At 50.0% G+C, this 23,507-nt stretch overlaps 2 protein-coding genes across 2 annotated transcripts in view; one reads left to right on the top strand and one right to left on the bottom strand.

Moving 5' to 3' along the window:
- LOC136962634 (juxtaposed with another zinc finger protein 1-like) overlaps positions 1–5,857 on the top strand; it is an 11,434-nt gene extending 5,577 nt beyond the window's left edge. Inside the window, exons 2-5 of the mRNA XM_067256469.1 lie at positions 820–892; positions 1,782–1,978; positions 2,855–3,024; positions 3,138–5,857. Coding sequence (XP_067112570.1) covers positions 820–892; positions 1,782–1,978; positions 2,855–3,024; positions 3,138–3,314 — 617 coding nt within the window. The 3' untranslated portion in view covers positions 3,315–5,857. The remainder of the gene's footprint in view (positions 1–819; positions 893–1,781; positions 1,979–2,854; positions 3,025–3,137) is intronic.
- A 391-nt stretch (positions 5,858–6,248) lies between these two features.
- LOC136962002 (tax1-binding protein 1 homolog A-like) lies at positions 6,249–23,332 on the bottom strand. The gene is given in 21 exon segments (XM_067255553.1): positions 6,249–7,736; positions 7,869–7,951; positions 8,670–8,851; positions 10,747–10,927; positions 11,721–11,807; positions 12,934–13,092; positions 13,201–13,649; positions 13,734–13,806; positions 13,890–14,060; positions 14,239–14,502; positions 14,670–14,855; positions 14,952–15,042; positions 15,229–15,377; positions 17,450–17,596; positions 18,177–18,211; positions 18,214–18,343; positions 18,345–18,367; positions 19,530–19,632; positions 22,118–22,337; positions 22,900–23,035; positions 23,299–23,332. Coding segments are annotated over 19 exon segments (2,916 nt in total). The 5' UTR covers positions 22,310–22,337; positions 22,900–23,035; positions 23,299–23,332; the 3' UTR covers positions 6,249–7,525.
- Positions 23,333–23,507: the final 175 nt, after the last annotated feature.

The raw sequence follows: 23,507 nt of genomic DNA, 5'->3' as shown, positions 1-23,507 counted from the left end.
ACAACATCTGTGAACCATTACACACATAGCCATGATTATATAAGCCTAGATTCTGGCCTACACACACACACACATTAAATGAACATATTTCTTTTTTGGCCACACGATGGCACTTTCAACACACAATTGTTTCAGTGCCTCCCTCCCCCCTCCTGTGTTACACACACACACGCCTCCCCAAGCACACACACACCTCCCCAAGCACACACACACACCTACTCACACTCATGTTTTTTGGTAGGGGGCCTTTTGAAGTTTGGCATTCTTGCCTTGGGCAGTGGAAGCTGCCTACTGTTTCTGAGTAAGCATGTGTGTGTGTGTGTGCTCGGATACTTTGACACAGAATCTTGCCTAGACCATATTTACCATTATCCACTTCTCTCCCTACCACCAGATTACAGAGAGGGCTATGTACCGATGGAAAAAAAGAAACACTGGTTGTAAATTAGATTGCCCGCTGCTGCTGTAAAAAAAAAAACTGATGCTATTTAGTGAAGTATTTCAAATGTATGTGTGAGCTACGGCTAAACATACGACACAACCTTATACAGAGAGAGCTGTGTGAGAACCTGTAACGATCCAACTGACACGCCCGTCCTCTGCATGTTTGTGTGTGCGAATGTGCATGTGTGTGCGTGTGGGAAGTGTGAAGTATGTCACAGGTTTGGCTTCGTGGCAGGACCTGTCTGGCACGATAGCTGATATAGTACTGAAGTGCACACTGCAGGTATTCACTGCCCCGCTCCTGTCTTCATATCACTGTCTAGCCCTGCCATAATGAACATCTGTCTCTGCCCCCCCCCTCCCCCCTCCCCTCAGACACAGACCCCCGGGTGCTGGAGAAACAGGAGCAGCAGCAGCCTACCTACCTAGCCTTGAGCTACATCAACAGGTACTCACACACTCGCACGCACACACACACACACACACACACACACACACACACATACACACAGGAATCCATAGAGGGCAGTGTTGCTCCACTCATGCAGCTTTGTGTGCATACTGTATGGCAGACTGACCCTGAGTAAGCAGTTCCACGTGTTTTGCATACGTTCTAGGCCATCTCTCAGTGCAGGGGCCCCATGCTCTTGAATAGCACAATGCCAAATCCAACGTTTCCCTACACATCCTTTGTTAAACCGTCTTTAAGCTGGTGGGTCTGGGCTGTGGTAAGAACCCAGTCAGCCTAGCTAGCCTAGCTCTGAGTCTGCAGTCCCACAGTGATTAATAGCCGAGCTAATAGCCGCGTTGGTTGAGCGGTGTGGCTGTGTATTTACGGGGGTGTTGAGAGACTGTCTGGTACACGGCGGGAGCTGGGATGACTGATCCCTTCCCAGAGACACTGCCGTGAATCATCAGCACAGCCGCACCAAACCACAGAATAAGAGGGAATACTCCACATGGCACCAGTCTTAGTCAAAGACTTAGCACTTAGGTTACAGTGTGTGTGTGTGCCTGGGCAGGTTTGTATGGTGAGCCAGAATTCCAATTGAACCTCTCTTAAATCACGAGAGTTTAAGGGGAAAGATTTTACCTCCTCTTAAATCAGGAAGGATACCAGTTCATGCTGTGATCTTTGTTAAAGTGTGAAAGTAGTCATTATAAATGTCTCTTAAAGACGAGCTAGTGTCATGATGAGATGCATTCTAACTGTGTGTGTGTGTGTGTGTGTGTGTGTGCGTGTGTGTGCGTGTGTGTGCGTGTGTGCGTGTGTGCGCGTGTGTGTGCGTGTGTGCGCGTGTGTGTGCGTGCGTGTGTGTGTACGTGTGCTCGCGCAGGTTCATGACGGATGCGGCCCGGCGGGAACAGGAGACCCTGAAGAAGAAGGCCACGCCCAAGCTGTCGCTGTCCATCAGTGGGGGCTTGTCTCGCCACAGCGTGGCCACGCCCCCTCGCCACACCAGCGGCAACCTGACCCCGCCCGTAACTCCTCCCATCACACCTTCCTCCTCCTTCCGCAGTAGCACGCCTACAGGTACGACAACAGGTGTGTGTGTGTCCGGGGTTCGCTGGCGTGCGATCCGTCGTCGGCATTAATCGCTAACAACAGGCTGTTGCTTTTTGTCAAGAAGGTGAAATGTCGAGTGTGACGGGTAGAATACCGTGCGTCCAGTTTGACGCTGTTCCACGTTCTTGTGGTGTGCGTTCCGGGGGCACGTTCAAAAGCCCACTTCTGTTCGAGAGGGAGGTGAATGCGACTCCTGTTCTGTGTGTGCTATAGGCCCCGGATCTGCAGCAAGCGGCCGTTCAACGCTGTGTTAATTACACACCAGCTGTCATGCTGCGTTCACATGGGAGTGTGTGTTTCCCCATCCCAAAAGCAGATGTCCAATTCCAGCCCAAATGTTTTCAATCGCACTGTTGGGTCTGACACTGACACACACACACACACACAAACACACACACATGCACACATCCTTTCAACATGTGCCAGGGTGCCATCCATTTCCTCCTGCTGGGGTGCAGCATTTCCTGTGTGGTGGGGGGTCAGGGTGTGTGCTTGAGTAGTGGGGTATCTGGATGTGTGTTTGTGTACGCGTGTGTGAGTGGAAAATGTTCTGCACTTAGTAAAGCACTTTTTCCAGGCTGAGCAATGAAGATCACTCCCTTTTAATGATCCCTTTCATAGAACCAACCCCAGACCTTGACACACACACACACACACACACACACACAACAATACCAGGCCGAACACTGCAAAAATCCTAAAACATGACCTGGTTCAATTGCTTAGCGCTCATTCTGTTGAGTAGTGAAGTCTGTCAAAGAAACGACGTCTGATCCTCTCAATGACGCCCTTTCCTACGTCAAGTCAAATCTGTGTGTGTGTGTGTGTGTGTGTGACCCTCAGGCAGTGAGTACGACGAGGAGGAGGTGGACTACGAGGAGTCAGACAGCGACGAGTCGTGGACCACAGAGAGCGCCATCAGCTCTGAGTCCATCCTCAGCTCCATGTGCATGAACGGGGGGGAGGAGAAGCCCTTCGCCTGCCCCGTGCCCGGCTGCAAGAAGAGATACAAGGTACGCCGCTGCCTCCGTGTCCGTGTGTGTGTGTGGACGACAGTTCAGTCTAGACGCACTGTAAACGGTTGCATTCTCTTTCTCTCCTTTGTCTCTTTGCCTCCTCTACTCAGAATGTGAACGGTATCAAATACCACGCCAAGAACGGCCATCGCACCCAGATCCGCGTGAGGAAGCCCTTCAAGTGCCGCTGCGGGAAGAGCTACAAGACGTCCCAGGGCCTGAGGCACCACACCATCAACTTCCACCCGCCCGTCTCTGCCGACATCATACGCAAGATGCAGGGCTAGAGATGGTCACCGTGCCAACCCCCCCCCCCCAGACTACCCCATTCTCCCGTACCTCACCATGTCCTTAACACAATCCCATTCTCCAACACACTAAACAAGGATCAAGTGCATGCTTTAATTTTTTTATTTTTATGTTTTTATCTGTCTTGTTATTGTATTTGTATTATTATTATTTTACGTTACAGTATCTCACTTTTTTAATCGTTTATCTTCGTAGGCTTCTTAAGTGTTTTACGTTGTTGTACATTTGCACATTCTTATGCTATCACATCTATTTTGGTTACTTTTGTACTGACATACGGTGCTAACTGTAAAAAAACAAAGAACGAAAATGAGGAAGAAAAAAAAGAAAAGTGTCCAAGTGGGGAGAAACAAATCAGATGAATAATCAAGAAAGTGCAACCAAGCCCCGCCCCTTCCTGTCACCTGACCCTGATCGTAAGTCAGATTTGCATCTTACTGCTGATTGGTGAAAGTTAGGATTCATCCAAGATCCTAACTTATCCAAGATCTGTGCCTATGCATCAGTTCCTGGGAGAGGACTGGGCAAAAAAGCTTGAGAGTTAAGTTATACAGCAAACTATATATGAATAGATATATAAACAATAGAAAGATATGTAAGTGTATATACAAATATATATATAAGTATCCATGAGCATATACGAAATAGTTACACTTTATTTTCAAGCTTTATTTTATACTTTATTTTTCAAAATGTTTTCAGATGTTATTTCATTCATATTTTATTGAGAAGTGTTCCTTTTATTCCTCTATGGTCCCCTGATGACAAGCATATCTGTGGGGTTCAGAGGTCAGACAGTCTGGTGACTTCTGGACTAGGGCTCATTTCAACACTAGCCATGCATCCTTGCCTCAGAGCCTTCTACATAGCCAATCATCGGGGCTCAAAGCCGTGCTCTGTATGTGCTTACACACATATATTTTGTGACACTGATGTGTGGGATGCATGGTGAACGTGTTTGAATGTTCCCTGGATGTCCCTAACAGCCTCACTAGACGTCCTCGTGCATTCCCAATTATAGAACTAGGACTGTGTTCAATGGTCTAGATATAACTACTCTGATTCCCAACATCTAGACAAGAGAATCGTTTCTTTGGAGTCCTTGAACTGCATCACAGAAGCTGTTCGGAGCCTTCAGAGGTGACATGTGGAGCGTTTTCCATTCCAGTTGCCAAGTTATTTTGTTTTTGTTGCCCATGATCGTTGCCATCAGCTCTCTACTGCCAAACACTGACCATACCATGTGCCTAAGGAAGAGGGGGAGGGAGAGAGACTGTCATATGGTTTTATCCAGGAGGCAGCAAGTGTGTCTCATCAAATCTCCTGAGTGTGTGTGTGTGCGCGCGTATGTACGTACAGTGTGTACACTTTTGGTGTTTTGGGGCATGTGAGTGAATGAGTGTGTGTTTTGAGAGATTACCGACTACAACCTTTTACTGCCTTGTGTTGTAGTCCTCAGCATTCCAGTACAGTACGTGGTGTCGCTTTGTAGCCAGGTCTTTCTGCAGTATCTGAGTTGTCAGCCTATATAGTGTTATTCTGATGTCTGTTCCTCTTTATCCGTAGTGTTATTGATGTCTGTGCCAGCAGGCCAACTAGTTAATTGGGATCTCCTGTAGACCAGGAGACTAGTGGCTGTTCAGCTCTCCTAACTGCCTCCCCCCCTTCTGGAGCAGTAGTGTGCAGAGAGGTGTTGTGTCAAAAGGTGGTGCCCATGACAATGTGCCCCCCCCCCCCCCCCCCCCACCACCCCCTCGTACACAATCGGCCACCATTTTTTCACATGCTTTTGTAAAAACATGAAGTCCGTGTTCCCTCCTTTCCTTCACACGTACACCCGCGCACCATCTCGCCGTTCTGTTGCCATGAAAACCTTTCTTAGTGACACACGGGTCACTTGGATGGAGCGGTTACACACAGTAAGGAGAGTGGCTGCTCAGCAGTGTTACCACCACTTGACATCACCAGTCTACGGGGTGAAACGATGGGCTGTTTCCAAGTCCCGTTCGCTGCGGCCCTGTCCTTCTAGCCCCTCGCAGCTTCACTTTCCATACTTGGAAATGAGGAGCGGCGGAATGTTCTGGTGTGGGATTAGAGACAGACAGACGGAGAGTCTCCAGGTCAGGATCTGTCAAACACTCCTAAACCTGTCCTCTTCCACAGATACCAAGGTCGCCATGGGAACAATGCAGATGACATTGTTTAACGGGGCCAGTGACAGTATTACACGTATGGTGTTGGAGGACATGGCTGTGTGTGTGTACAGGGAGAGGGGGCGGACAGGAGATTTCAATATACTGTGTACAGTGAATGTATTGTAATGTGTCTGTTGTCAAGTGCTTTTAAATTATATTTTTATATGTCACGTGGAGAACGCTGTTTCCTGTTTTGTATGGAGGCATACAGATGTTGTAAGGAAGGTAACTTGTATACTGTCAAACTGTCTTTCTATATAAGAAGCTGCTTCAGAAATGTAAACACCATTACATGGAAAATAAATAAAGTTCAAGCTCAGTCTTTAGTCCTGGGTGGTTCAGTCTTTGTCCTGGGTGGTTCAGTCTTTAGTCCTGGGTGGTTCAGTCTTTAGTCCTGGGTGGTTCAGTCTTTAGTCCTGGGAGGTTCAGTCTTTAGTCCTGGGTGGTTCAGTCTTTAGTCCTGGGTGGTTCAGTCTTTAGTCCTGGGTGGTTCAGTCTTTAGTCCTGGGTGGTTCAGTCTTTGTCCTGGGTGGTTCAGTCTTTAGTCCTGGGTGGTTCAGTCTTTAGTCCTGGGTGGTTCAGTCTTTAGTCCTGGGTGGTTCAGTCTTTAGTCCTGGGAGGTTCAGTCTTTAGTCCTGGGTGGTTCAGTCTTTTCAACGTTAAGGTGACACGTCAACCCTGAACATCATAGGACAAGATGGCAACTGGATCCATTTGACAAGCATTCTTTATTTCCTAAAGATCTTTTTAGATGTGCACATTCAAACCAACACATACGTCCTCACATAGAAGGGAGTGTCTGGAGAGGTAACACACACACACACACAGTCTAGAATTATGAGTGTAAATGTGAAATCTGATTACAGCACTGTGTAGTCACATTGAAATGACAGGAAAATATCTGACTGATGGTGAACAGATAAAGTACCTCACGCAGAAGAGAAACTCAAAGACACACACACACCACACACACACACTCTGGCCAGACGGACATGGACCTGCACAAAGGGAAAGAAGACGACTGTTCATCTAATTTTTACATTCTAGATGAGAGTAGTGGTTACATAATGGTATGGTCCATAGCAGTGATTTTCAGTTTGCAAATATATTTTCAAATACCTCTCCTCCAATCAACTGTGGATAACACTCCAGGGGAGGGCTTTAGAATACACCAGGAAGTAAAACTTCATTGGTCCATAATTCTGTCATTACTAAAACATGAGGGAACACACTGAGGAGAGGAGGGTGGGGTCACAACAGTATTTCACACATTTTGCTCCATAAGTTATACATCTCATATATACATTACATTCAGAATAAAGCATCTTTAGTGCAGATATAAACTAAAACCTAGTGCTATTTCCTTCTTTTCATCCCCTCCTTTAAAAAAAAGTCGGACATCTTTGCTCAACAGAGTTTTTAGTTAGGCTCTCTATACAGTTTAATGGCTTGGAAGTCAGCCAAGACTACAACCCCCACCAGCCACAGAGTACTAAATACAGCATCTTTGACCTTTCGTTGCCAGGGTCCCCTGCCTGCTAATACCTGTGTGACCCACAGATGTGGCTGTAACAGTAAAATAAAGAAGCTAAGTTTGGAAAGTGCTGACAGACTTGACTGACTGGTATTAACAGGTGAATCCTACACAGATACTAAACACATGCAGTGGTGAATAACGCTAGCGTCTCCAGAAGCAGAAAGATGACATCATAATCATGAGACGAAAAACCAAGAAGCTACCGCCAGGAGCCTGGCCCGAACAATAGTCCCTTCTAGCCCCGGTTCAGAGGTTGGTGGAGCCATCACCATCTTGTCTACATCCACCTGGAATCACTCTGACCCTTTCTAAGTCTTAAACAAAGTGGATTTTAGACTGGGTTTTGAAATAATGAAGTTGGTCTTAGACCTCAAACATACTAATCCCAACAACTGCAATACTTTCACCTTAGACCCGTTTATTTGACTCAAACCAACATCCCCCCCCCCCCCCCGCTCTACTCGATGTTGTCGAAGTTGAGCACGTGGCCGTCGAAGTGCGTGAGCACGTGCCTCTCGAAGAGCTGCTGCTGGCAGTCGAGGGGGAACTGCTGGGAGCAGACGGGACACACCTTCCAGTGGCTCTCCACGTGCTGCTCGAAGCTGCGCTGCTCGAAGTGCGGCGGGAAGATCACCTCGCACAGCGGGCAGCGCTTGTGCACGGCCCCACTGTCACACGGGGCACACGGTCCAGGGTTAACGGGGACACACACACACACACACACACGTGTTTGCATGTGTGCAGCGAAGAGCTTCTTTATAGTGGCCTACTGTGCATGTGTGTTTGTGTGTGTGTGTTACCTGGAGTCAAAGCAGAAGCTGCCCCTTCCTTCGTTGCGTCGGCCAGCTTGATGATTGCACGCTGGCTGAGCCCCGTCACCGACCTGCAACAGCACACACACACACACACACCTTGTAATGACTGCAGACAACACACAACGCTGTATGTTGCAGACGTTGCAGACTCTTTGGGATCAATAAAGTACCTACCCGACTAAATAACTGCGAACAACACCAACACGCACGCACTCACACACACACACACACCCACACACACCTTTACAATAAAGCTCAAGGCTGTCTGGACACTGATGGTTTCCCTCAAAGGTTAATAGTCCTTTAATGTTGAGGAGAAGAGGCAGAGATGAGGGGGTCATGATTCAAGTGTACCAGTAAAGAGCAATGTGTGTGTGTGCGTGCGAGGGTGTGCGCGCGGGCGCGCGCGTGTGTGCATGCTGGGTGCCCTCCTACTACATCCTGTCCTAATTAGAGAGGAAGAGGAAGTTGACCTTGGTAACCAATCTGGTTTTGGATCCCCATGTGCAGGGGTGAGATGAGGCTTAGAGAGGGGGAATGGATCCTAGATCTCCTTAATTAGCCTCCTCCAGTCTCCACCTCCGTCAGTCTCTCTCCACCGAGTTAGGAGGTGACATTAATTAGAGCTTTATGTAAATGAGACCTAGTCCAGCCGCCCACACAGTGCGATTAGACAGGCTGTGTGTTCTTCCTCATTGTGTTCGTCTAGTTTCAGCCTCAAGTCTTTCAAATCCCTGCGTTTAAACTTGTGTGTGTATACGTGTGTGTGTGTGTGAGTGGCCTCACGTTGCGGGGCTCCTCAGGGGGGTGCTCCAGGCCGTCGGGGGGGCTCATGCTGCGGGAGGGCTGGATGCAGACCACCCCTTGGTCCCAGGTGGCCCCCGGGGCCGAGGGGGGGGGGCCGCAGGTAGGGGCCTCCGGGGGGGGGCGGGGCATCTGCTCAGGGGAGAGGGCGCCATCTGCTCCGTCTGGACATGGACACAAACAACACACACACACAACAAGAAGTGTCACTTCGGGTAACAACATGAATGAATGAGAGAGAGAGGTGAAGGGGGTTGAGGGAGAGAGAGGTGAAGGGGGTTGAGAGAGAGAGAGGTGAAGGGGGTTGAGGGAGAGAGAGCTGAAGGGGGTTGAGGGAGAGAGAGGTGAAGGGGGTTGAGGGAGAGAGAGGTGAAGGGGGTTGAGAGAGAGAGAGGTGAAGGGGGTTGAGGGAGAGAGAGGTGAAGGGGGTTGAGGGAGAGAAAGGTGAAGGGGGTTGAGGGAGAGAGAGAGGTGAAGGGGGTTGAGGGAGAGAGAGGTGAAGGGGGTTGAGGGAGAGAGAGGTGAAGGGGGTTGAGGGAGAGAGAGGTGAAGGGGGTTGAGGGAGAGAGAGGTGAAGGGGGTTGAGGGAGAGAGAGGTGAAGGGGGTTGAGGGAGAGAGAGGTGAAGGGGGTTGAGGGAGAGAGAGGTGAAGGGGGTTGAGGGAGAGAGAGGTGAAGGGGGTTGAGGGAGAGAGAGAGGTGAAGGGGGTTGAGGGAGAGAGAGGTGAAGGGGGTTGAGAGAGAGAGAGGTGAAGGGGGTTGAGGGAGAGAGAGCTGAAGGGGGTTGAGGGAGAGAGAGGTGAAGGGGGTTGAGGGAGAGAGAGGTGAAGGGGGTTGAGGGAGAGAGAGGTGAAGGGGGTTGAGGGAGAGAGAGGTGAAGGGGGTTGAGAGAGAGAGAGGTGAAGGGGGTTGAGGGAGAGAGAGGTGAAGGGGGTTGAGGGAGAGAGAGCTGAAGGGGGTTGAGGGAGAGAGAGGTGAAGGGGGTTGAGGGAGAGAGAGCTGAAGGGGGTTGAGGGAGAGAGAGGTGAAGGGGGTTGAGGGAGAGAGAGGTGAAGGGGGTTGAGGGAGAGAGAGGTGAAGGGGGTTGAGGGACAGAGAGGTGAAGGGGGTTGAGAGAGAGAGAGTTGAAGGGGGTTGAGGGAGAGAGAGCTGAAGGGGGTTGAGGGAGAGAGAGGTGAAGGGGGTTGAGGGAGAGAGAGCTGAAGGGGGTTGAGGGAGAGAGAGGTGAAGGGGGTTGAGGGAGAGAGAGCTGAAGGGGGTTGAGGGAGAGAGAGGTGAAGGGGGTTGAGGGAGAGAGAGCTGAAGGGGGTTGAGGGAGAGAGAGGTGAAGGGGGTTGAGGGAGAGAGAGCTGAAGGGGGTTGAGGGAGAGAGAGGTGAAGGGGGTTGAGGGAGAGAGAGGTGAAGGGGGTTGAGAGAGAGAGAGGTGAAGGGGGTTGAGAGAGAGAGAGGTGAAGGGGGTTGAGGGAGAGAGAGCTGAAGGGGGTTGAGGGAGAGAGAGGTGAAGGGGGTTGAGGGAGAGAGAGCTGAAGGGGGTTGAGGGAGAGAGAGGTGAAGGGGGTTGAGGGAGAGAGAGGTGAAGGGGGTTGAGAGAGAGAGAGGTGAAGGGGGTTGAGAGAGAGAGAGGTGAAGGGGGTTGAGGGAGAGAGAGGTGAAGGGGGTTGAGGGAGAGAGAGGTGAAGGGGGTTGAGGGAGAGAGAGCTGAAGGGGGTTGAGGGAGAGAGAGGTGAAGGGGGTTGAGGGAGAGAGAGCTGAAGGGGGTTGAGGGAGAGAGAGGTGAAGGGGGTTGAGGGAGAGAGAGGTGAAGGGGGTTGAGAGAGAGAGAGGTGAAGGGGGTTGAGAGAGAGAGAGGTGAAGGGGGTTGAGGGAGAGAGAAGTGAAGGGGGTTGAGAGAGAGAGAGGTGAAGGGGGTTGAGAGAGAGAGAGGTGAAGGGGGTTGAGGGAGAGAGAGGTGAAGGGGGTTGAGAGAGAGAGAGGTGAAGGGGGTTGAGGGAGAGAGAGGTGAAGGGGGTTGAGGGAGAGAGAGGTGAAGGGGGTTGAGGGAGAGAGAGAGGTGGTGTACCTCGGGTGCAGTCAGCAGAGTAGGGGTTGCCGTACTGCAGCTCTGCAGGCCTGTGTGGCACCAGTGGTGGAGGGGAGGGGTCCTGGGGGTAGGGGAGGGGGTAGCGTAGCACCACGGGCTGCTTGACCTCTGACCCCTCCGCCTCACGCTCCCTCTGTCTGTCCAGACACTGCTGCAGTTCCTGGACACGACAACAACAGCAACGTGCAAGATAATTGGTTAAGTCCTTAAATAACCACTCTGTCAGGTCAACCCCAAGACGTAACAAACAAACCCCCCAAAAAAAGAAACATTTCTCTCTCAGTTCTCGGAAAGCGCGGTCTCTCTACTCAGAAGCGTTTCCACCTGAACCATGTGCATTAGTTATCTACTCATTACTGTAATGGGTGTCAAACGACATATCTCTCCTTCGCCTCCTTCTCTTCCTGTCTTTCCTCCTCCCCCCATTTCCTCTGAGCCCTTTTCTCTTCATGACTTCATTAGTGCAGCCGTATCCCAGCTTAACATTTTGGCGCGGGGGTAAAACCGACACGACGGTTGGCATTTGCACCTGATAATGGAGGAGTAGCTCAGGGCTACGGAGCAGGTATGTGTGGAACATCACTAGCTTTCATCTGGCAGGAGACTCAGAGGAACTAAGGGAAAGAAATATAGGAATCGGATCCTTGAACGCTGTGAAACATCTCCCATGTTGCACCTATGTATGTTTCAGACCTGGTTTGGGATCGTTTTGTTACCGTCTAAGTGGTCGTTGGGTGGGATGTTCATGTGCAGTTGTGATGTTAAACCAGCTATATGAGTGTTCCTATACCAGGTGTGATGTTATAACAGCTATATGAGTGTTCCTATACCAGGTCCAGGTGTGATGTTATAACAGCTATATGAATGTTCCTATACCAGGTGTGATGTTCTAACAGCTATATGAATGTTCCTGCCCCAGGTGAGACGGTGGGACAGAGTGTGGGCAGTCCTACCTCCTGGAGTTTCTCCTTGTCTCTGAGGGCCTGAGCCAGCTTGTGCTTGAGCTCTGTCACCTCGCCGGCCCGCTCGGCCATGTGGATCTGCAGCAGGGAAACGAGACGTCACAGGCAGGACTCACACACACACACACAGGCAGGACTCACACACACACAGGCAGGACTCACACACACACAGGCAGGACTCACACACACACACACAGGCAGGACTCACACACACACAGGCAGGACTCACACACACACAGGCAGGACTCACTCACACACACACAGGCAGGACTCACACACACACACACACACAGGCAGGACTCACACACACACACACAGGCAGGACTCACACACACACAGGCAGGACTCACACACACACACACAGGCAGGACTCACACACACACAGGCAGGACTCACACACACACACACACACAGGCAGGACTCACACACACACAGGCAGGACTCACACACACACGGCTCTCTCACGCCTGCTCTGCTCCTAGCCTGCTGTTTTGCTCTCACTGCAGACTATCAAAAGGAGTGTCTCTCCCCCTCTTGACCTATCTGTCTCCCCCTCTCCCCGCCTGCCCTGCCCTTCTTGTCCATCAGTCTGTCTGCCCCCCCCACTCTTACTTTCGGGGGAAACTGAATTACGACATGGCCTGAGGGTTAAGTTCAGGTGAAAAGGGGTCTGCAATCGTACACTTCTCTCTCTCATTTCTCTCCTCCCTGTCTCCCTGCTTCCCAGGGTCTGCAGCGTAAACAGCCATAAAGCATGGCCCTGTGTGGCTGGCAGCCTAAGGAGCTCTCTGTCTGCCCCAGGACCATTAGGGAGCTCACAGTCCCAGTATTTATCTCTGACTGAAGACGCTATCAAAGGAGAGAGAGCCTTATTTACAGCAGGGATAAACACACACTCACTCACTGAGATCAAACACACACACACACGCTTGTGCAAGTAGGCAGGCATCTATTCAGAAGTCAGTTGTATGCCCGCCAGCCAGCCAGCCCGCACACACACACACACACACACACACACACACACGCTGTTTGTAGGATTAAGGATGCTTGGCTAACCTAAGAACAACTTGATTTACTAAACCGACCTGGACACTACCTCTCTGCTTGGCTGAGGAATACAATAGGGAGTGTCTATGTTCCCGTGTTGCGTGCATGTGTGTGTGTGAGAGAGTGTGTGTGTGTACACACGCTTCCCTCGACTCACTCTGAAGCGCTCCTCCTCATTGGCCAGACGTTGCTTGAGGGTCTCGTTGATGGCACACTGCTCCCTCCACTTCTCCTCCATGCTCGCCAGCTCCTCCTCCACCGAGCGGGTCTGTTCTTTCTCCACCTCCTCCACGCTCCTCCCCATCATCTCCACCTCCTCCACGCTCCTCCCCATCATCTCCACCTCCTCCACGCTCCTCCCCATCATCTCCACCTCCTCCACGCTCCTCCCCATCATCTCCACGTTCCTCCCCATCATCTCCACCTCCTCCACGCTCCTCCCGTCCTCATCCTCCACGCTCCTCCCGTCCTCATCCTCCGCGCTCCTCCCCTCCTCATCCTCCACGCTCCTCCCGTCCTCATCCTCCACCACGCCCCTTCCTTCGTCGTTCTCCTCCGCGCTCTTGCTCTCGTTCTCCACCTCCACCCAACTCCCCATCCTCCAGCTCTCCTCTCCCACGCTCCCTTCATGCCTCTCTTCCTTTTCCAAGTTCCCCACTTTCCCCCTCGCCTCTCCTGCACCTACGTCTCTTCCCACCTCCTCTCCTCCCCGCCCCTTACTCTCCCCCTCTCCAACCCCGGCGCCCTGTCTATCCTCCTCCTCTGTGTGTGTGTTGGAGTGTGTGTCGGTGTGTGTGAGCGCCTCTTCCGTGTCGGGTTCAGGAGCACAGGTCTTCTCAGTCATTCCCTGGAGCACAGCAACAGCCAGGCTCCCTGCCAGCACATACAGGGTACAGCTTACATCACACATACATGACGCGTGTAGACACAGTGTGTAGTGTGTGTGTGTGTGTGTACCTCTTGTAGGTGACTCCGGACTGGGAGTAAGAGTCTCCTGTAGTGTCAAAGCCCCAGGATTTCTTTTGGACTCCTGTGAACAGGCCACAAACACCAGTTGAGTAGTGTTAACGTGTGTGTGTGTGTGTGTGTGTGTGCGTGTGCGAGGACCCTCACCCCCTGAGCCTCGCCGAGCTTGGCCACCTGCCGGCGCAGCCTCTGACACTCCCGGTATTTCTCCTTGTAGTGCTCGGCCGCCATGTGGAGGCGGAGCTTCAGCTCCTCCACCTCCCGCTGGAGCTCGGCCTCCGCCTCCGACACCACGCCCTCTGACGAGGTGCCCACGCCCTGGGGGGGGGGGCAGGCGGGGAGGGAGGGAGGGAGGAGAAGAAAGACAGAGCGGTCGAGTAAGTTCCACCAAAGCACACCGATCCCGTGTGGACCGATCCCGTCAGGACTCGGCACGGAGAGCCAAACAAGTCCACTTCCTGGTTCGGAGGTGTCACTTCCTCCCTCCCTCCCTCACCACTTCCTGCTGGGCGGCGCTCCTCATGCGGTCCAGCTGCGTCTCCATGCGCTGGCACTCGGCCTGGGCGTCGGCCAGGCTGGCGCGCAGGGCGTCGGCCTCCAGGCGGGCGCGGTACAGCTCCGTCATGGTGCGGTCGCGGGCGCTGGTGGAGTCGCGCAGCTCCAGCGCCAACATGGCCGCCTGCTGGCGGGACGCCTGCAGCTGCTCCTCGGCCTGACGCAGCAGCTCGCGCAGGCGCGCCACCTCGGCCTGCCGCGCACACTTACACACACGCGCACACACACACACACCTACTTGAACCCCATTCTGAAGTTTCACCAACCTCTAATTACCTATCACCCACACAAAATCTTCCAAGTGTGCCTGTTTCAAACTTTTTACTCAATCCCATCCACACACACCATGTCCCTGTGCGCGTGTGTGTGTACCTGGTCCGCAGTGTGTGTGCTGAGCTCCTTCTCCAGGCTGTCTCTCTGGGCCACGCAGGACCGGAGGCGGTCCAGCTCCTCCTGGAACTGAGCGATGGTCACCTCCCTGTTCAGCTCCACCGCCTTCAGCATCTGCAGCTCTGCACTCAGCTTGGTGTTCTCCAGCTCCGTGCTGCGCAGGTGGGCCTGCACACACACACACACACACATAAATACACATACACACACATACACACTACCAGAACTAGGAAACCTCAGTCACCTCCAGCGAGCCTCTCTCACCTTGTAGAGATCTCTCTCGTCCTTCTCGTTCTTCAGCTGGCTCTCCAGGCTGTCCCTCTCCACCAGCAGCTTCTTCAGACGATCCCTGATGCTGCAGAACAGGCAACCGCGGTCAGACCACACGGCCCTACGAACTAAGTAGGGGATGCTCCTGAATGGTCATCCTCTACAACGCAGAGACAACGACCTAGGCAGCGTCGGAGTGGGTACACTAGCCTTGTACGACGCTCCTCTCAGTGTGTGTGTGTGTGTGTTCCTGTGGGGGAGGTGGTTGTACCAGTCCAGCTCGGTCTCCTTCTGCAGGCCTCTCTGGGTGACGCCCAGCAGGTCTTCCTCCAGCTGGCGCACGCGCTCCGTGGCCGCCTGCAGCCTCCTCCTCACGTCCTCCCGCTCCTCAGACAGGCCCTGGGAGGAGCGCAGCAGCTCCTGCACACAGCCACAGGGAGGCGCTGTCGGTCACTGCGGCCAATCGGAGGGGCTGTCACAGCACCGCAGCCCATTTCGGAGGCGGGTGCAGCACCGGAGCCAATCACGTTGTCGGACACAAAAGAGACTTTGAAAAGTTCCCAGTGTTTCGGTCGTCTTTTTTTGTTACTGCTGGTAGAACATCAACTGTGAATGTGAACAGGTCATCGTTTCCTGAACTGCGAGTATGGATTCCCAGAGGGAATGATTGGAAGCCGTCCAACATATGAGACAAGTTCCTGTCTTCAGCGTTGATCCCTGTTAGAACTTGCGCACGTTCTGCTTCGGAGAACATTAAATCACCCAGAGCGAACATCTCGTTTGACAAAGCAGCACGCCTACTAGCTCCCTACCATTATTCACCTCACACACACACGTCCAACACACACACACATGTCAAACGCACACACATGCACACACTTCAAACACTCAGCAAACTCACACTGTCAAGGACATGTTAGACACACAGAACACCCATCAAAGAAAATAAATCCAACATGTACAGTATATCAAAAAGACATCCAGATGCACTTTTCACTAACATACACACACACACACACACACACACACACACACACTCTCCTGCTCCCTATGGGCTTGGCTCTCTCGATGACTCAGGATTTTACTGCTGGCGTTTGGGAAGCACTTTAGCAGCGCATAAAGACCTTATAAAACATGTAGTCGTAAAATTAGCAGCCGCAAAATATGTACTTATGTTTTCATGTTGAAGTAAAAGGATATTTTCATCCGTGGAACATAAGCAAGGGCCTGACAGGGACAAACCATACATATGAATGCTGGTATCACTTAGAAACATACACACACACACACGCCACATACATACACCATATATCTAGAAAGCTAAGAGCTGGTGAATGAGAAGCGACACATTGATAATAGTCTTTGGGAAGATGTAATTTATGGCAATTCTGTCCTTTGTAAAGAGCAAAGGACTCACCCAAAGCAGTCTGAAACCTAGCAAACCAGGACCAGAGACATCCACTAGGGGGCACTGTGAGACTAGATTCAACATCCATCCTCTGGTGAGGCATTCCTGGCTCCCTCCCCTCCCCTCCCCTCCCTCCCTCTCCCCCCCTTCCCATCTCTCAGAGTCTCAGTAGGTTAACTCCTTGTGGGCACGCTACACATGTAGCTCTCTGTGGAAGACATGCCTTCGTCTGAACGTTTACCCCTGAGGTGCACGTATTCCAGAGAGAGGGAATATGTGAGTCAAAAGAGACGAATGGAGGAAGAAAGATAGAACGAGAGGATGAGTAAGCCTAAAGTGAACAGGGAGAGAGAGAGAGAGAGAGAGAGAGAGAGAGAGAGAGAGAGAGAGAGAGAGAGAGAGAGAGAGAGGGGGGGGGGGGGGATGGAGGCAGTGCCCTAGGAATGGCGTGACTGAGACATGTTTGTCCCTGGAGCTGGGCTGGGCTCCTGTTTTTCAGTCAGGCGGTTTTGCGGACTCTCTCGTCTAATTCCACACACATTCTAAAAGTTGCAAGCGGGTGGCATAATGAGAGCGAGTGTGTGTGTGTGTGTGTGTGTGTGTGTAGAATGTGTGCGGAGGCTTGAATACTGACTGTGAGTGTGAGAGAGAGATTGAGTGGAGTTAAAACAAGGGGTGGTTTAAGGGAGTGCGTGTGTGTGTGTGCGTGTGTGTGTGTGCGGGCTTGACGTCATGTTTGTTCACTCTGCGGTTGAGATGGCATCGTCCTGACGCCAGATGCCCCAGACTAGAGACTGGGTGCTGATCACGTTCTGGCCCACTGAGTCAAGTTGTTTAAAGGGGACAGAAAGTTGGAGCAAACAGACCCACACACATACGCACACACACACACACAGACCGAGGTCTTTGTGCTCTCGAACATGGACACAGATCATTCATAAAAGTCAAACCTTTGATGTTGGAACCTGTGAGCAATGGTGAGGAACAAGCACAGGATCAAATACAGACTATCTACACACACACACACACACACACACACACCCATGCACAAACACACACGCACACACACACACACAGCCCTCACCTGGTTGTGGGTGCGCAGGAGGCTGCATGTCTCCCTCTCCAGCTCCCTCTCCCTGGCCAGACGCCTCTGCTCCTCCAGCAGCAGCTTCTTCTCCTCCTGCAGGAGGTGCATGGCCTTCAGCAGCTCCCGCCGCTCCTGCTGTGCCTCCTGCCCGCGCCAGGGGGGGGGGGGGAGAGGAGGGGGGGGAGGAGGGGAGGGGGGAGGGGGGAGGGGGGGGAGGAGGGAGGAGGAGGGGGGGGAGGAGGGGGGAGAGGAGGGGGGAGGGGGGGAGAGGAGGGGGGGGGGAGAGGAGGGGGGGGAGGAGGGGGGGGAGGAGGGAGGAGAGGAGGGAATGTAGAGTACTCATACAAAAGTCTTCTTTAAGCATGTATTGTCTCAAATAAAATAGAAATCTGTTATTATGCGGCAGTATAAAAGTGCACTGTAGAGAAGGTTTTTGTTGTCTTTTCATTTAATTATTTAAAGAAGCATTTTTGCTTCCAAAAAATAACCGTGTATGACTTTTGCACAGTACTGCGTTTCACAATCGGACTGCATCTGATTATAGTGTCTCAATATGTGTGTATGTGCATGTGTGTTTTAGGGTGCGTGATTGTGTTTGTGTGTGAGAGTGCATCTGTCTGTGTGTGTGTGCTCGTGTGTCTGTGGGTGTGTGTGTGTCTGTGTGTGTGAGGGTGCATCTGTGTGTGTGTGTGAGAGAGAGCCGGTCTCCACAGGCTCAGACTACCTCCAGCAGGCCGCTCTTGGTGGTGACGACCAGATGTCGGAGTTGCTGTCGTCCTCGGTGACGGTGAGCAGCTCCTCGGTGGGCGTGGCCGTGCGGAACAGGAAGGGCGTGCTGGCGCCTCGGATGTCCCCCGTGTGGGTGACGTAGCAGAACTGGTAGAACTCCCCCATCACTCTTGGGCACATAGTAGCCTGCGAGAGTGGCGAAAATCTGCTATCAATTTTGGGGGGGGGGGGGGGGGGGGGGGGACAATTCAATTATATGACATTTTCTCAAAAGCTATTCCTGAGGGGGACACCAAAATGACTGCTGTAACACATAGCCTACATTGTAATATGTTAAATGTATATTATTAATATTATTGAAATGTCCTTATGTTTACAGTGATTTATTGGGGGGACAAATCATATTTTCCCCCAGGATGGGGGGGGTCGTGTCCCCCCTGTCCCCCCGGGCCTGGGAGAGTGTGTAGAGGTGAGAAAACACCAACGAACATATTGTGTGAGAACTTAACACATCATGGATTTGAGTTGGAGTATTTACCACACAGCATGATATTGGGTCACAGAATGGGTATGAACGGAACTACCCACATGCACATCTTACATTTAGTCATTTAGCAGACGCTCTTATCCAGAGCGACTTACAGTAAGTACAGGGACATTCCCCCTGAGGCAAGTAGGGTGAAGTGCCTTGCCCAAGGACACAACATAATTTGGCACGGCCAGGAATCGAACTGGCAACCTTCAGATTACTAGCCCGATTCCCTAACCCGCTCAGCCACCTGACTCCATAATGACTCCATCTTAAACATAAGTCTAGCGATTATGTGACTGATTATTTTGATACTTCCTTTGTATTTCAGAGTAGCGAGCAGTGGGCCTGGACCAGCGCTAGCAGTCACAACACAATATATCCAGCAGACTGGCAGTTTTACAGACACACCGCAGAGTGCTCTCGTACTTAAACTGTGTAATATCTGACCATTTCAGACACAGTAAAACCTGTCCACAGATGTTGGTGTGTGTGTGTTGTGTGTTGTGTATGTCGTGTGGTTTCCTCTCAGAGTCAGAGAGGTGTTCGGGGCTCTGGCCGTGGTTGTGGTCGTGTTCCTTTAATAAAATACCAGGCCTGGTTTTTATACGCACCGTAAAAATAGAGAAGTTACCTTGAAATCCCCTGGTCCTGTACATGGTTGTTCCCTGTGTCTGTATATAAACACTGCAAGTCTACTGTATATGTGTGTGGGTGAGTGCACATATAATGGTTGTCTATTTTTATATGTTTGAACACAGTATGCCAGTACAAGCCAGTGCTAGTGTGTGTGTGTGTGTGTGTGAGAACAGAGACTACCTTGGAACACCACGGTCCTGTGTACGGTGCTACCAGGTTCATAGTCCTCTGGCATGGGAGACCAGAGGAAGGTGTAGTAGTCCCTGGCTGTGCTCCAACCCACCTGGAAAGCAACACACACGCACGTGCGCACACACACACACACACGCACACACACACACACACACACAGTATAGCTTACAATTAAGATAACAGTTCTGAAAATATACTGTATATAAAGTACGCTTGTTTGAAATTGCACAACCATACTGTGACATAGAAGACGCACTTTCTATAAATGTACAACGATGGTATTATCGTATTATTGCCATGATTGAAACAGGTTTCTCCTCAACACCTTCCCCTCCTTGTCCTCTGGGGCCCCAGTGCTCTGTGTGGTCTGCATGTGTTGACGTATGTGTCAGTTTGTGTCTCGGCACTACATGTGTGTCAGACGTTGTATGTTTGTGGGTGTTGCCTTCAGGGAAACAGTCCACATGGGAAAAAAAGAAACAGGCAAAAAAGGTGACAATTTTACACAAAATGGCGGGGGAGAAGTAATCATATCAATTTCATGTGTTGTTAGGTGACAGATGATGAAAGGAAAGACAGAACATTATAACTCCGACCGTACGCCATAAAACTGTCACACACAATCACACGCTCTCTTCATCTCTCTTGCCTGCACACAAACACACACACACACTAACCAACACAAAACCACTCACAGCAGCATCGGCTAAAGGAGTTAACTTCGTCTAACAACCTTAGAAGAATAAAAAGCGTTGGACCACAGCAGTATAATAACAATAGGAATAATCAGACTGTCTAGCAGTATTAGGCATCTAAGTGTAACACACTTATTAACTAATTATGTTTTATGACAAGGCCTATGTATGCCTGTGTGTGTAGATAGAAATGTACAAATTAAGTTATTAAGTAATTATGTTTTATGACTAATTATAATTGTACTGTAAAGATGTGAGTGCAAGAAAGGGGCATTACAAATAACATGTATTATTTATTCCTAATTATAACCACAGGCCGAAATAATGATGATGGTTAGTATCGTGAACATTATATCCAAATGGTGGGTGTCTTCTCTGTCTACATTCCAAGGGACAGTCGTTTGTATTTCACCCAACAGACAAGGCCTATGTATGCCTGTGTGTGTGTGCGGATAGAAATGTACAAATTACCAAAGGGGTAAGGTGAGTCTGACTGAAGTTCGGTTTTGTACAGTTGCAATGCTGAAACTTGGCATGAATGTAAATGTGATCAAATAATCACGGACACAGATTCAATCAATCACTCTTCAGAGGAATGAGTGATGACATGTTAATTACATAGTTAGCGAGCGGGTTTCTCCAAGAAGACCCAACAAACATGCCACAACCAACTGTTTCCTTCAGGGCTTGTTCGAGGGTGTGTCTGTTACAGAACGTACTGACAAATGCACAAATTATATATAAAACAACGCTGTATCGATGAGGGGGTGCCAAAAGAGACTAAATGACAGCATTCTTTTTTCGTGGAAGGAGAAAGAAAATCTGTTACGGTTTTGTAATTCTTTTTATGACAAATGCCCTGACAGTGTTGGACCACTAGGGGGTGTCTGTGTACAACCTATTATGACAGAGGCCGAGTCATAGTTGTCACATACAGCACTCCAGCTTTGTTTTAAGTTCTGACTAATACCCTCAAGAATTAAGGGAGAACCCACCACCTCCAACAGAGGAAATTAGTGGAAAAATCTTTCCACTCTCTCCTGCTTTTTCCCATTTCATTCATACATACACACACACGAACACACACACCCGCACACACACTGAAGAGCACAGATCTCTTCTCACCCTTACATAAAGCTAGACATCAAACAGATTTTATTGGTGTGGATTAACCATTTATATTTTCCAATCGACATTTTCCAAATAAAACCCTGCATCTGTATTCCTTTTTAATAGAGCTGGTGGATTTGAAGTGAGTTCTTAAATGATGATAAAAATGTTTGCTTTTCGTCTTTACGAGACATTAAGTTCCCTCATTCACATTTCCTGTTAATTAACTGTGAGATTTGATGGCCCTGATAAAAGAGAGGGATGAGGGAGAGCTCAAGGATAGATGAAAAGTAAGAGAGGAGTGTAGAGGAAACAAGAGGAAACAGGGTAAGAAGGGTAGAACAGAACAGAGATATTAATGAACAAGTATCAAAGTAGCTAATTAAGTGCGCCCCACGATTACCCCACCCAGTTGCTGTATCCGCCCCTATATCCCCTTCCCTGCCCCAGAGACAACCACATCAAAATGGGAACAACTGTTCCTTCGGTGGGCACTTTCAGAAAAATAAGTATGATCAGATATATGACGAGAACGGTGGAAACAAGAGGCATGGGTGTTGTGTATGCATGTGTGTGTTGTATGCATGTGTGTGTTGTATGTGAGTGTGTGTTGTATGTGAGTGTGTTGTGTGTGTTGTATGTGAGTGTGTTTTGTATGTGAGTGTGTGTTGTATGTGAGTGTGTTTTGAAGAAAATGCATATATGAAATTGTGTGTAGCACCAACACTTAAAATAAGAGGTTGTTTTGTATGAGCAAGTAAGTGTCCATACCTTAAAGATGCCCACCCAATCTTTGGGATTGGGCGCGAGGTAGGGGGTCAGGGTATAGCAACATTCCAGCGGAGCCTGGGGCAGGAAGCTCTTCCCCACGTTCTGAAAGATGACGTGAGCGAAATTAGATGTTTCCATCACGCCAACGCTGCTATTGGGGGACGAACCCACCACTTGGAATGATGACATCATATCCTGTCGGTCACTTCATTTGTCTGACCTGCACAGAAAGAAAGAACACATTGAGCAAAATATTCTAGCCATCATTTTCAGACACACACGACTAGTCTGCTGACACACACACATCACTCTGCATTGCTATACAATTCCTTGCTCACGTCAATGCATCTAATCCATTGGGATTATAGACAATATCTAACAGGTTGTCGTTCCCAGCAGGCACCAGTTGCATTAAATAACCTAGCAACCCCACGTGTCAAATGTGATCAATTAAGGGAATGGAAGGGAAAAGAAGTCAGTGATATGATTTATTTTCAACGCTTGATCGAGGTACTGCAATTTTCAATGACGCTAAATCTCTGTCAATTTCATAACACATGGTATCAAGGTATATCAAGGTAACAGCTAACTAGGTATGACTAGTTAGGGAAGGCTCGCTGGTATAGCCTAATCTGTTTTGTGGTTATCTTCAAAGTAGCTAGAGCTAGCTAGTAGCTGTCTGCTCGTTAGCATGCAAGCAGGCCATGGCACTACAGCTAAGTAAGCGGTAGGCGACAATCACTTCTAGAAATAGATTATGCCTATATATATATATACCATACCCGTGAACGTATGAATCCCGGACAGCTACAATGGTAATTTGTATAACCAAAATGTAGCTGACAGACAGCCGTTGTAATTATTGAGTTCGATCCCTGTTGTTGTCAACGACGTACTGAGTCAGTGAAGATGCTCTTCCTGAAAGAAGAAGTATGCTGTCATTTCCGGGGTGCTTCTGGTGCTGAGGAAAACCGAAAGCGGACGTATGCCAGTCAAAAGCCCCCAGAGTTTGACACCTTGGTCCCCCCCCCCCCCCCCCCCCCCCCCCTCCAGTAGAATACATTATTATTATTATTATTATAAACCACATTTACTGTCAGAGGTATTTAGAATTCCCCACCCTCATATAGCTCTAACACACGCATACACACACACACACACACACACAAAAACACACACACATTGTTCCGGCTTGGCTTGCTGGGTGGACCAAATTCATGCCTGATTATTCTTTAAGTGAACATTTATTCATTAGTCTAAAATTTACAGTAGCCTACATAACAATACAATAACTCTGAGGGCTAGCTTCCTTCTTCTGTAAACTTGTGTTTTTTCAATAGTTTACTTTTATCATCTCTATGCAATTTAACAATGTTGGCTCACTAAATAA

This window comes from Osmerus mordax, chromosome 18, assembly GCF_038355195.1.
Source record: "Osmerus mordax isolate fOsmMor3 chromosome 18, fOsmMor3.pri, whole genome shotgun sequence".
Classification (NCBI taxonomy): domain Eukaryota; kingdom Metazoa; phylum Chordata; class Actinopteri; order Osmeriformes; family Osmeridae; genus Osmerus; species Osmerus mordax.
This window is presented reverse-complemented; position numbering and strand designations above follow the sequence as displayed.